The following is a 14348-nucleotide window of genomic DNA, read 5'->3' as shown; positions in this document are numbered from 1 at the left end:
GAGCTCCAAGATAACCGGTCTGATTATTTTAGCTGCTGGCCTGTCAAATTTGTAAATCCATCAAATCGTTACATCTTCGACTTTGAAGACACATTGAAGAATGTTTTCGTGTACTTTGTGCTCGATTGAGCCTTCGTTTATCTTAGCGTCCTCGGTAAGACCATACACGAATAGCTTTGATCTGATGGAACGACTTTCGAGACCGTCCGATTATAGCTCAAGCAATATATGCGCTAATATATATATATATATATATATATATATATATATATATATATATATATATATATATATATATATATATATATATATATGTATGTATATACATACAGGAAAAACTCCCAATACCGCTTTCTGTTGCTGAATACGTGCTACATAAACGCGTTTTTCCGAGCATGAACGAAGACCGCAAATGCATGCAAAACTGGCGCACAAATTGCTGCTCGAGGCACTTTGCGTGCATTCGTGGGCTTTTTTCACGCTCCGAAAAACATTTTTATGTTGCGCGTAATCAGGAACAGCCAGGTGTATCGGGAGTTCATGTCGCTCTACAATTTTCTCATTGACACTTTTCATCTGATTAAAATATTCGATATGTTGAATAATTCAGATTTTCATCTAATAAGACGGAATGAAAAAAAAATAGCTTGTGTATCTGCAAGCGACGGCAAACAACATTACCTTTGGTCCGTCTAGCTGCGTGGAATTTGCTTATTTTTAAACTCTTGCTAAATTTCACTGGGGCACCCTGTATACATCGCCGCTTAGTGTTCTTGGGAAAAGCGTGCACAGAAGACAAAAAAAAGTGGAGTCGGAGTGAGCGGTGCCGAGTAAAACGAAAGCACCTTGTCATCGTGTTCACCTTGTCGTCCAACGACGAGACAAGACTTGTGGAGTTGTCGGCTACAATGACAAGGACGCGACCCATGCACAACACGCTGTCCAGCAACTGGAACACGAGTCCTATGCCTGTGAACGGCCCAGTTCAAAGTACAAGCCGTCAGCAACGAGGCCTACCAGTAGGTGCACCAGGACTGCCTTCCGAGACAGGGGCTATGACGTTGTCTGAAGTCACCATGGAAGTTACGACACCTCCCATGCCAACCTACTGTGCCTTTCACAACCCGTTGTTGCCCCCTAAATTTCACGGCAATTCATATAAGGAGGTGGATTACCGGCTAGGTGAGTTTGAACGTGTCGCTGCGTTTAACTGCTGGGATGATGCCACAAGACTCGGGAACATTACTTCAGCTTAAATGATACTGCCCGCACGTGGTTCCAAAATAGATAAAATGTGTTAACATTCTGGCGTGAATTCCGACATTGCCTTCTGGAGTGCTACAGTAACGCCGACAGCGGCGAAGGCGCTTAGCTATAACTAGAATCCGGCGTTCAGATATCAAATGAGCCCGTCACGATGTACACCAAGAATAGGACTCAAATTTTTCAAACGAGCAGGTCTGGCTATGCCGTGTGGCAAGAAGCTGCGCCACCTGATGAACAGTGTGAAGAAGCAACTGTTTGCTGGCCCAGTGGGGAGCCCCAAAAAGACTGTGGCCTAGTTCCTCTCAGAAGCGGTGACTATGGAGAAAGTCCCTTATCTGCTGCCTGGCCTCTTCGGCTGTAAAGTGAATGCCCCGTCAGCTCCCAAATTACTCGACACTTTTGGGAGCAGCAGCACCGAATGGGTTCGCGAAATCGTTCGCTTTCTCGTGTGCAAAGAAATATAGAAGTACTCTGGAGTGAGACAGCCAGTGATTGGCTCTATCACCAGTGTAATACGCGATGAGGTTCAGCAAGCACTGCACAGCCACGCGCAATCCTTGAGAAACTCCATGCCTGTTTCTCGGCTCGCAGGCTAAATTCAGATGACACCATCAGTTGCGATTCAATCAGCCCACGCTGGTTTGGAGATCGACGACTGCCGTGCAACCCCGCGGAACTCTGATCTCTGGTGTCTGTCGTATAGAGAACCCCTCTGCTACCATTGTGGTGAAGCTGGTCACATCTACCGCGAGCGTCCAATCGACATCTCGGGCTGCGCGGTTTCTCAATCAATTCGCATCGTCCTCAAGATCGCCAGAGGCCAAGGGAAATTGAAGAGTATCTGGCCCAGCAGCGGATAGCTTTTTCACAACGTCAATCGCGGTCACCATCTCCGAGGCGACCCTCGCCCATTCGCCCACGTTTCGGGGCGACGACACAGGGGCACTCGTCAAGCCCCCATCGGAACAGGTGAAGGCAGCTGCATTGGTGGCCGAGGTCGCTGAGACTCAAAGTGTGCAAGACCACCCATCGGCGGTTGCACAAAATGTCACACATTCACTGAAAATAGCAAGTTGTACAGGTAAGGGAGATATCACATGAGTCACATCAGCACTTGAGTGCAGTGGCAAAGAATCGCCAGTGACACCATCTGAACTTGTTGACTGAGTGTGGCTTGAACTACCTAAGCTGACAGATGGTCTACGAGTTAGTTCCTTAGTGGACACAGTTGCAGATTATTCAATACTTAGCGGAAGACTGGCTACAACTTCTTTTTTATTATGTTTTTTTTTAATTTTGAAATAAAACAACATAAATAGTCAGCAAGAAACTGGCTACAATTCTTAAGAAAGCTATCGCCCTTGGAACGGAACGCGCATTCGCACAGCTGGAGGTCACGTTGTTGTTCCGCTGGACCACTCCACTGCAAGAGCCCAAATTCATGCGTCTTCATTTGTACTCACTTGCCTCGCCCTCCACGACTGTTTATGTCAACTCATTCTCAGTATCGACTTTCTTCGCGAGTCTGGCGCAATTATAAATTTCCGTGAGCGCATTGCGACAGAGCAAGACGCTGGTGTAGTTGTAGACATGCGCTGCGTGTTGCTGGCGATGTCGTGATGTCACCGCCACGAGCAACTGTTCCCGTACAATTCACGCGGGAAAACCTCCGAGACGGGGACGCGGTCGCCTACAGCAACGCCTCACTTTGGCTCAACCCGCCGTGGTTGCTCAGTGGCTATGGTGTTGGGCTGCTGAGCACGAGGTCGCGGGTTCGAATCCCGACCACGGTGGCCGCATTTCCATGGGGGCGAAGTGCGAAAACACCCGTGTGCTTAGATTTTGGTGCACGTTGAAGAACACCAGGTGGTCGAAATTTCCGGAGCCCTCATCTACGGCGTGCCTCATAATCAGAAAGTGGTTTTGGCACGTAAAACCCACAATATAATTTTAAATTTTTGCTGCTTTAAGGTGTATGCGCTGCCCGAAGCCTTGTTCGTATTCGTAACCGGCGGTCGCACATGCTCATCACGAACGTCAACTGCGAAAACTAGCATCTTTTCATCGTCTCTCTTATGGAAATCCTGTAGCCGACGTTACAGGGTGTGTGCGTCCGAGGAAATGAATGCCAATAGAGAACTTTTTGCACGTGAGAAAAGCCCTAAGTTTTCAGGCAAATGTTGGGCCTCACACCGAATTAATGTGGTTTCGATATTTCTTCATACTTTTTGAGCATATTTGATTACATTGTATTGAGACACACAAAACTTATGATCCGTCATTTCCTTGCAAAATGCCATATTGCAGTAAAAAACCACATTTTGCTTGAGTGCCATACAGCACTGCAGAGGTTAAAGAACTGCAGCGACCACCTCATTTATTGATAATGGTGTCAAACTTATCTTTTACAGCGCTTAGTGTCAACAAAATTAAAATGTTTGTGGCTAACGCACCGTGCGACCTACCACCCTGCGCGCGCTGCGCGCAGGCAAACGCTTAATTCAAGACAGCATAGTGACAGCAGCTCTTCGAGCATCTAGTGCTGCAGTTATTTGTCGGCAATCTAGTATGAATGTGCAGCAACCACGGAAGTATATATTCGAAGTCACGCACGTTAAAACCCACGTGTAGCACTAATGGTTAGTAGGCCGATAAATCAACGCAAATCAACACAAACCGCGGTTCTGTCTGTGGCTCCCCTGATTTTTAAGGAGAACAGAGCTTTATAATATTTCATTCGTGAGTACCCTCCTATGTCTTTTCTATGATGTACACTGCACAAGGAAGGCTTCTTCCAGCGATGCCCAAATTGCGAAAGCTTGTTCCAACTTGTTAATACTAATGTTCTAATTTCATCGCTCTACCTAGGTCTCTGCCGTCCTCGGTTTCACCTCCTTTCCGTTGGCACCCAATCTGTGTATCTGATGAACGACCGGCTATCTGCTCTTAGGGCTGCCTACACTTGAGTCGACGAAGTTGGCATGGGAAGGCAAGGGCATTCGTTTTTTTTTTCGTCCTAATATGTCGCTCTTGACAACGGGAAAAGCGCAGTATCTTCCTCGCTCAAGTTGCTACCAGTAGAGATAGAGGTACCACGAACGGTTGTAGGGCCCACAGAAATAGTAGGACCACGACAAAGATGAAACTTGAATGATTATGATAGTTTTCAATAAGAGGGTGTTATAAAGTAAAATATTCCATTCTAATTTCATTCCAATGTCCTGATGTACATTTACGCTACTTACATCGGGAGAATCGAGCGGTGACTCACAGCATGGCTCGAACAGACGAATCAAACGCTTTCTTCGTTTCTAGGTAACTCTGCTTTTAACGTAAATAGCATTGCCTACCGTAACAGATTTTTCTTATCTAATTGCCTCATAAGAGGCGGGGTGCACGAAGAAGTGGAGAGGGCTTTGGTAAATGTGATCTAGCGTATTGATGCTTGATATCTGCACGAGCGGATCAGGAGGGCTGTGCCGGCGCCTGCGATTGGTCCGCTTGCTCATGCTTAGCTTGCGGCGGCTGGTCAAAAATCATGGCGGCTTGCCGCTTAAACAAGTCCCCAGAGAGGAATATTTGGCAGAATGATGTCGTATACGATCGTAACAGGATGTAGAACATTATGCTCCCACGCAAGAATGCTTATTATAGGCAGAGAGATCTATTACTGGCAGGTTAGTGCTACTCTTGAAACCAAAGTTGTCTAGTCTTTTATATCTAGAAGTATAACATATAAGGCATAAAAAGGTTTCAGGCTAAGAAGGAAGCTTCAGAATAATTTAGGAACAAATTGATAGGGCATAAAAGGACGTCAGGATGAATTGGAGAGAACGGGAGTCCCCGATTCTCTAGTTGTAATAAGGAGGAGCAATTCATGTTTGGGCAGCTGCGCAAAGCATACAGGATATTACCGGTGCACTATTTAGGCTCGTTCTCACCGTCGTCTCGTGGACTGCGCGCGACCGAGCAACACTTGCAAGTGGTTGTAAATTCTCGCTTTAGTCGAAAACAGACTCTTGTGCGACAGTGATTCCCGGCTCCATTTGTCGGTCGCCTCACAGCAATCGTAATCTTACTGAGCCAATCAGCGGCGCCGATGCATGTCGTCTGCAGACGGTGAGGCTTATTTTACGTAGCAAGCGGACGCGAACCGCATTATTGGCGGGTCATTTCAATGTGGCCATGGGCAGGCAGCATCTGCAGTCCTGAATGCGCCCTTTAAATGAATGAATAAGTGTGAATGAAACGGAAACACGGACGAAGACGCCAGTGAATTGGGTAGCCTGAAGTCAGGAATTTGCAGGCATCGGATTCGACATTAGTTCACGCAATACAGAAGTAATTGAAGACAACTGGCAGAAGCTTTAGCGAAGCCAAATACATAGCTATGCCAATCTTATGACCGCTACTAGTTTGCGAATGAACACGAGTTAATCTTGTGGCCGACATTGAGTACATCAGACATTACCTGAAGTCAAAGTATTTTAGTTAGGCATGAAAAGCGTTGCCAAGGAGGCAGACAAAAAGCAATTAATGCCTAATGGAGTGTCAGCGCCCTTCTCCCCGCTCCCCCAGCATATCACCCAGCATTACTGTAATTATTGCTACATTGCCTCTCGACGAAACTTTCAACATAAATCAATGGAAAGCACTGACAACAATGCATCAAAAGAAAACTTTGGACCAGACCAATCTGCACAGCCAGCAATACATATTCATTAATGAATTGTAGGATATGGATATCGTAGACTATCCCTAAAGCACCGAATATGACAGCAAATTGCATGCATAACACTGGCTCTACTGGACTCCCCTCGGTGTGCCCGATAGTACTGAAGAGACGCACTGATGAAAACGCCCAAGAAAATGTCGATGTCTGCAGTGGCATTTACTGCGCTATTGTGGTACTCAAAGATTTCCAATACATGCGTATGCACAATTAAATTGAACTGGCACGAAATAAACTCCACACAGCACAAGAAAGCCAGAGTACTGGCACGTACCAAAATCGCGCACAAACTATGGATCACAAATGCTGTGCTCCAGACTACCTCGGTTATTAAACGATCTTATTGTTAATAAAATTGATATTGCAACTTGTTCTCCTCCTGATATTCTTTATTTTTTTCTCTCATATGTGAGTTGTACAATGTCTGTGTGCTTTTGAAGTGCAGTGAGATTTCGTGTTTTTGCTTGCTTGCTCACATCTTGTTTTTGTTGTATTTTTTTTCTCCTCGCCTGATTTGCGATGCGTGTGCATGATATGTTGTAATGCTTGAATATGTGTGTACTTGGGAAAACTATTTCCGCGCTGCTGCTCCCTTAAGTGTATTTGGGGCTAGTCAAGCTGCTACGAGCAGCTTTTTTCCGCACTTTACCCCCGCAAAGCTGTATTTAGTTTTTGTGGAAATAAAGCATACATACATACATACATACATACATACATACATACATACATACATACATACATACATACATACATACATACATACATACATACATACATACATACATACATACATACATACATACATACATACATACATACATACATATTTTCTCTTGGAGTGAATTTCTGCGGCCACTTGCCGAGATATATTGAGTGCACGTTCTACACCTATCACACTAGCAAAAACTTTGCTGAAAGAGAACTTACATCATTTATGTCCACAAAACATACATACCGCCAAAAGCTGCTGAGAGAGTCGCGCCCTTGTAAAGGCCGCGTCTCCATTATGGTAGCGCATAATATTGAGCAAGAGAATGTCTAATCATTCGTTCAGTGCACTGACGCCACGCGCGCGCATCAGTGGAATTTTGGTAGGAAAGTAGATTTGCACGCCGCAACGAAATGGCGAAAGCTGCTTCTTCCTCCATGGCGTGCCTAGAGATGACCGCGGCCATGACAAGAGTGCACGCTGTATCCCCGAGTGGCTACATCGGGAAAGCTCGCAAGTTACCGGCGCACTATTTTATTGACTGTCTAGCTTTGGCAGCCAGCTAAGCCTGCTCATTTGTCTCGTCTGTCAGCTCACTGAACAATACGGCGCATTTTATACCCGTAGTCGCAAAAAGTTTGATTAAATGTCGTGTAGCGTATAAAAGTTACACATCGTCAAAATCACCGGAAAGCGCGCGGCCCTTACACGAGTCTGCAGGGTAAAAAGACCTGCAAAGTGACCCTGTGTCAGCATGCGCCCGGAGGAACCGTCTTCGCGTGAATAGGCGTCGATGCACTCACCTAGGTTCGCCGTTGACATGAGGAAAATGATTAGAGCGATTATGCCCAGGAACAGCAGACAGGCCAGCCACACCACAAATGAGCTCTGGCCACCGCGGTCACTGCAATGTGTATTGTGCGTGAGACATAAGTACGTTGACTTGTAATGCGTACGTATTCTAGGGCTACTTTCCTCGGAAATCTGTCCGACCGTCTGCGTCTAACGCGCGACACGGTGCGCTTCACAGGTGTATACGGAATCCTAACGGGGCGGAATGGACGATCATTTTAAGTTTTCCGGCATTTTCAAAATTCGCCTGTGGGAGATAGCGGGATTCTACTTCTTGAGCAGGTTTATTCAAACAGGCGGATATAACCAGCACAAGAAATCAAAAGGTATATTCATCTAATGAATGAGCATTCCAAAACTACCTTCTTATATAATTACTTTACTGCTCATTTCGGAATTTACGCATTGTAGCCGGCGAACTTCCAAGACGTCAGCATTTGAACTGAATCTCCGTTATAACAACACGGAGCAAATGTATGGGCGTTCTAGTTTTTGTGCCTCAATGCTTAAACGAGGGTTTTCTTAAAGAAGAGGACACCCACCGCGCTTTCTTATAGACTGTTCTGTTGGGCTGCTAAGCACGAGCTCGAGCGATAGAGTTCCGGCCACAGTGGCCTCATTTCGGTGGGTGCAAAATGCGAAAACGCCCGTGTACTTAGATTTATGTGCACGTTAAAGAACCCAGGTGGTCCGAATTTGAGGAGTCCCTCTATACGGCATGCGTGATTATCGAATCGTGGTTCTGGCAAGAAAAATCTCATCATGCAGTTCATGAAGTGGACCAAGAGTGCTTTTCTTAGCGGGAGTTCGATGGCGCATATCTTCAAATTGGTTTCATTCTGGAAACCTATTTGGAATGAATATACCATGCAAACTCACCGACGACAATTCACAAATTGCAATGTTTCCCATGAATCATTTATTTCAGAAGTAAATAACCAATTTTCCTCAGTAACCTTTATTTTTGTTCCAATTTCTGATGTAAGTAATGAGCCCCTATATGAATTCTGCAGCTGAAGGACGATATCTATAATAACTGCGACAGGCGGTTTTTAAAAATTGCGGATAACTTTAAAATAATTACCCCGTTAATGATAATGCCTTATGACTATATGTTACATCGAGCAGTAAATATGTATTAGGAGTAATTAAGGTGATTAAAAATACTATAGAGATAATTGCGATGACAATATTGTTACGTAGGATGACGCAGACGAAAAGCTATGTACAAATATATTTACAAGGAAAATACGCTGCGCTAGGCCAAGAGGCAACAGCCCGCGCTAGCATCTAATCGTCGTCGTCGTCTTCACACTGCTGGCCTTTCGTGATCGCACATATTGTGCCGTAGCACTACCCCCGGCGGCAAAAGCGCCGTCCCGGAGCGACTAAAGATCGGACTCGGAAGCAGTGTAGTAGGCCTTGAGCCTACTGACGTGGACGACATCACTTGATGCCACAGGAGAGGACGAGGTTGAGCCCACAGGAGCAATTTCGTAAGTCACAGGCGTCACCTGGCGCAGCACGCGGTAGGGCCCTGTGTATCGCGAAAGAAGTTTCTCTGAAAGTCCGACGTGACGAGAGGGCGACCACAGGAGCACGAGTGCACCAGGTGAAAACTGTACGTCACGATGGGGGGCGTTGTACTGACACTGTTGAGTGGTCTGTGAGGCCGTAAGTCGAGCACGGGCAAGCTGGCGTGCATGGTCGGCGAGGGCGATGGCGTCGCGCGCATACTCGCTTGTTGAGACCGCAGCAGGAGGAAGTGCCGTGTCTAGGGCAAGGTAGGTTCGCGACCGTACAGGAGATAAAAGGGAGAAAATCCGGCGGTGTCGTGCCGGGAAGAATTGTACGCAAATGTTACGTAAGGAAGGGCAATGTCCCAGTCGTAGTGGTCCTTGGAAACGTACTTGGCCAGCATATCGGTAAGAGTACGGTTTAACCGCTCTGTCAGGCCATTGGTTTGAGGATGGTATGAAGTAGTCAGTTTGTGTTGAATGGAGCAGGAACGCACAATGTCAGCGATAACTTTCGAGAGGAAGTTTCGACCAAGGTCAGTAAGCAGCTGTCGCGGGGCGCCATGAAGCAAGATAATGTCACGCAAGAGAAAGTCCGCGACGTCAGTGGCGCAGCTAGTAGGGAGAGCCCGAGTGATAGCGTATCGGGTGGCGTAATCAGTCGCGACGGCTACCCATTTGTTCCCAGAGGATGACGTGGGAAAGGGACCGAGCAGGTCTAATCCAACACGAAAGAACGGTTCCACAGGGACGGTGATCGGCTGGAGATGACCGGCAGGTAGCACCTGAGGTGTCTTCCGACGCTGGCAGGGATCACAGGCAGCAACATAGCGTCGAACGGAGCGAGCGAGACCAGGCCAATAGAAGCGGCGGCGGACGCGGTCGTACGTGCGGGTTACCCCAAGATGTCCTGCAGTGGGTGCGTCATGCATCTCAAAGAGAACAGCCTGTCGTAGATGTTTTGGCACGACAAGAAGAAGATCAGGGCCATCAGGGAGGAAGCTCCTTCGGTACAGAATGCCGCCCTGGAGGACATATCGGCGAACGGATGCGTCGGTAGGTGTAGAGCGCAGACGCTCGATGAGTACTCGCAGCGATAGGTCTCGGTACTGCTCATCGGCGATGTTAGCGAAGGCAGACACAGAGAAAATGCCGTCGGCGGTACTACTGGCGGCGTCGTCAGGCTCGTCTACCGGGTAGCGAGACAGGCAGTCAGCGTCCGTGTGTAGTCGGCCAGATTTGTAGGTGACAGAGAACGAATATTCTTGGAGGCGTAAGGCCCAGCGACCAAGTCTTCCTGAAGGGTCTTTCAATGAGCATAACCAACAAAGCGCGTGATGGTCTGTGACAACGGAAAAGGATCGGCCATATAAGTATGGGCGGAATTTCGCAACCGCCCAAACTAGGGCCAGACACTCACGCTCAGTGATGGAATAGTTGTGCTGCGCGGGTGAGAGGAGCCTGCTGGCGTAAGCGATAACACGGTCGTGGCCACGCTGGCGTTGTGCTAGTACTGCTCCAATTCCGTGACCGCTGGCATCAGTACGGACTTCGGTAGGCGCAGAAGGATCGAAATGGGCCAGAACGGGAGGCGTTGTGAGAATGTCGATTAGATGAGAGAATGCAGAGGCCTCGTTATCGCCCCACTGGAAAGGAGAGTCTTTTTTCAAAAGGTCGGTTAGTGGTCGTGCTATGGCGGCGAAATTCCTCACGAAACGGCGGAAGTACGAACAAAGGCCGATGAAGCTGCGCACATCCTTGACACACGTCGGAACAGGGAAGTGCGTAACAGCATGGATCTTGCCTGGGTCCGGTTGCACTCCGTTCGCGTCAACGAGATGTCCAAGGACGGTAATCTGGCGACGGCCGAATTGGCACTTCGATGCGTTGAGTTGCAGACCGGCTCGCCGAAAAACGTCCAGGACTGCTGAGAGGCGCTCGAGGTGCGTAGCGAACGTTGGGGAGAATACGATAACGTCGTCCAAGTAGCACAAGCACGTGGACCATTTGAAACCGTGAAGAAGGGAGTCCATCATGCGTTCAAAAGTGGCAGGAGCGTTACATAGGCCGAATGGCATCACCTTAAATTGATAAAGACCGTCGGGTGTCACAAAGGCAGTCTTCTCGCGGTCGAGATCATCCACGGAAATCTGCCAATAACCGGAGCGAAGGTCAATAGAGGAGAAATAGCGAGCACCGTAGAGGCAGTCAAGGGCGTCATCAATCCGAGGTAGGGGGTACACGTCCTTTTTGGTAACCCTGTTAAGGTGCCGATAATCCACGCAAAAGCGCCATGAGCCATCCTTCTTTTTGACCAGCACAACCGGTGACGCCCAAGGACTACATGACGGTTCAATAATGTTCTTGGCAAGCATTTTGCGAACTTCTGCGTGAATAACTTGACGCTCAGCTGGTGACACTCGATACGGGCGGCGATGAATAGGAGGGGCATCGCCGGTATTATTGCGATGTTTGATAGCTGTAGTTTGGGCTAAAGGACGATCGTGAAAGTCAAAAATATCGTGGTAGGAAAACAGAACGTGGTAGAGTTCACGAGCGTGCTCGGAGGGCAAGTCGGGCGCAATCAGTTTCCGTAAGTCAGCGATGGAACAATTTGTCGACTGCGATGGTAGAGAAGTATCGGATGAAGTGTCGTCTACTACAACGGATGCTACTGAGTGATCCTCGAACGAACAAAGCCGGGCCAAAGACATCCCACGTGGCAGCACTTGTGTCGTCAAGCCAAAGTTGACCACTGGCAGGCAGACGCAATTCGCCGTAATAGTTAAAACTGTATGGGGTACTGTGATCCCGTGCGTAAGGAGGACGTCTTGCATAGGAGCCGCGATGTAGTGACCGTCGGGGACTGGTGGGGATGACACTAGGTCAACGTAGGTCAGTGCCGAAGGTGGCAAGCGAACGAAGTCGGCGGAACTGAGGCGACTGGGGTGTGGTTCAGTAGGATCCAGAACAGGCAGGTCAAGGCGGAGAGTACTGGCGGAACAATCGATGAGAGCAGAATGTGCGGAGAGGAAGCCTAAGCCGAGGATGATGTCGTGGGGACAGTGGGCGATGACTGTGAATAGCACGATTGTTGAGCGATCGGCGAAGGAGACGCGGGCGGTACACATACCAATTACGGCGGCTGTTCCGCCATCGGCGACACGGACAACAGGCGTCGTGGCGGGCGTGATAATTTTCTTGAGCTGGTTACGAAGGTCAGCGCTCATTACGGACAAATGCGCCCCAGTGTCTATGAGAGCAGACACGGAAACACCGTCGACGTGAACGTCAAGGAGGTTCAGATGAGTGGGCAAAGTCAGTAGAGGATTTGGCGGCGTAGGGAGCAATGCAGCGTCACCTCGAGGCGCTGCATCGTCTAGTTTTCCGGCTGGGAGCGGCGCCCGAAGGGAGTCGGCGAATAGGAGCGACGGGGCTGGGGAGAGCGAGATTGTCGTCGGTGGGGCGAAGGCGAACGAGAATAGGGGCGGTTCGTTGCAGGAGAATCAGTGGCGGCATTATCGGAGCGTGCGGCATAGGGACGAGAAGGGCCACCTGAGGGGTGAGAGTAGGCAGTATAAGTAGACCGGATCGGGGAACTCCAGCGACTACGACAGTGCCGAGAAATGTGCCCGATTCGATGGCAGTGGAAACAAATAGGTTTGTCGTCAGCAGTACGCCACTCAGATGGGTTGCGGAAACGTGGTGGGTAAGAAGATGCGGGACGGGGCGAAATCGAAGAATCCGGGCGAGTATCAGGGCGATGGGCCGGGCGGGTATCAGGGCGATGGGCCGAGCAGATGGCGTGAAGACCCATGTTTTCAAACTCCTGGCGGACAACTGCCTGGATCAGTGAGACCGTGACTGCAGATGTGTTGGTGGGACTGGAGTCGAAGGCAGCCGGATAGGCGGCCTCGATCTCACGCCGGACGATCCTGGTAACATCGGCAGTGTTGTTGGGACGAGGAGCGTCGGCACAGGAAGATGTCGCTGGGGTGTTGGGCAGACGGGCAAACTGCTGGTCAATACGTCGGCTTTTGGCGAGTTCCAGGCGGCGGCACTCTTTTATAACAGCATCCACCGTGGCTAACGTTGGATGGATGGATCCACCGTGGCACGTTGTTGCAAACGAGCAAGTTGAAGGCGTCATCGGCAATGCCTTTGAGGATGTGGGAAACCTTGTCCGACTCAGTCATGTGGGTGTCAACTTTGCGGCACAGAGCCAAGACGTCCTGAATGTACGTGACATAGGGCTCTGTTGACGTCTGCACACGGCCGGAAAGCGCCTTCTGCGCGGCAAGTTTTTGACCGTAGGGGTTGCCGAACAAGTCTCGAAGCTGTTTCTTAAGTGAATCCCAACTGGTGAGCTCATCTTCGTGCGTGCGATACCAAACTCGAGGTGTGCCACCGAAGTAAAAGACTACGTTGGCGAGCGTAATAGTAGGGTCCCACCGGTTATTGCGGCTGACGTGTTCATAGAGGCTGATCCAGTCATCGACGTCTTCCCCATCGTGGCCCGAGAATACGCCAGGATCACGGGTAGCGGGGAGAGTGATGTAGGTCGTCGAAGGGGCAGCAGGTGTCGGAGCCGGCGGAGTCGGGTTGTCGTCGCCGGGAGCCATGAAGGAAGGCTCGACGTACCGTCCACTGCGAAGCTCCGTGATGAGGTACAGGGAACGTCCACCTCCACCAGATATGTTACGTAGGATGACGCAGACTAAAAGCTATGTACAAATATATTTACAAGGAAAATACGCTGTGCTAGGCCAAGAGGCAATAGCCCGCGCTAGCATCTAATCGTCGTCGTCGTCTTCACACTGCTGGCCTTTCGTGATCGCACATATTGTGCCGTAGCAATATTACCCCAATATAAGACTCATTATGCTAACGATAGGTAAAGAGGCCTAATGGAGATTAATCACCACAATAAAAAAACTATGCCGCTGTGATGAAATATTAAGGTTAACAATAGTCTGGCTACCTAAATTTAATTGAGATTGATTTCCGCACTTCAATAAAGAGAAATTATGGTTGAAATATTCACCATCAGCAACATTATTCAATGGCACCTAATATTAAAAAACGCTAGTTATAATATCCTAATAATCAACTGATTAGGACTACTCAGAATTCATTCAGCATAATTAAGACGGCTTTAGCCTAATTAACATTATTTTCATGTACGTTACGTACCCCCATCAACATTAATAGGGGAATGCAGAATAATCCATATTACGTAACCCAAATTAGAAATAATTTCGTCCCATAAGAG

General features: G+C 48.6%; 1 protein-coding gene across 1 annotated transcript in view; it reads right to left on the bottom strand.

Annotated features, from left to right (window-relative positions):
- LOC135918256 (uncharacterized) overlaps window positions 1-14348 on the bottom strand; it is a 185463-nt gene that overhangs the window by 123117 nt on the left and 47998 nt on the right. The window contains exon 5 of the mRNA XM_070532839.1: window positions 7511-7611. Coding sequence (XP_070388940.1) covers window positions 7511-7529 — 19 coding nt within the window. The 5' untranslated portion in view covers window positions 7530-7611. The remainder of the gene's footprint in view (window positions 1-7510; window positions 7612-14348) is intronic.

Source organism: Dermacentor albipictus, chromosome 2 (genome assembly GCF_038994185.2).
Source record: "Dermacentor albipictus isolate Rhodes 1998 colony chromosome 2, USDA_Dalb.pri_finalv2, whole genome shotgun sequence".
Taxonomy (NCBI): Eukaryota; Metazoa; Arthropoda; class Arachnida; order Ixodida; family Ixodidae; genus Dermacentor; species Dermacentor albipictus.
Note: the sequence above shows the minus strand (reverse complement) of the source record. Positions and strands in the feature narration are given on the sequence as shown.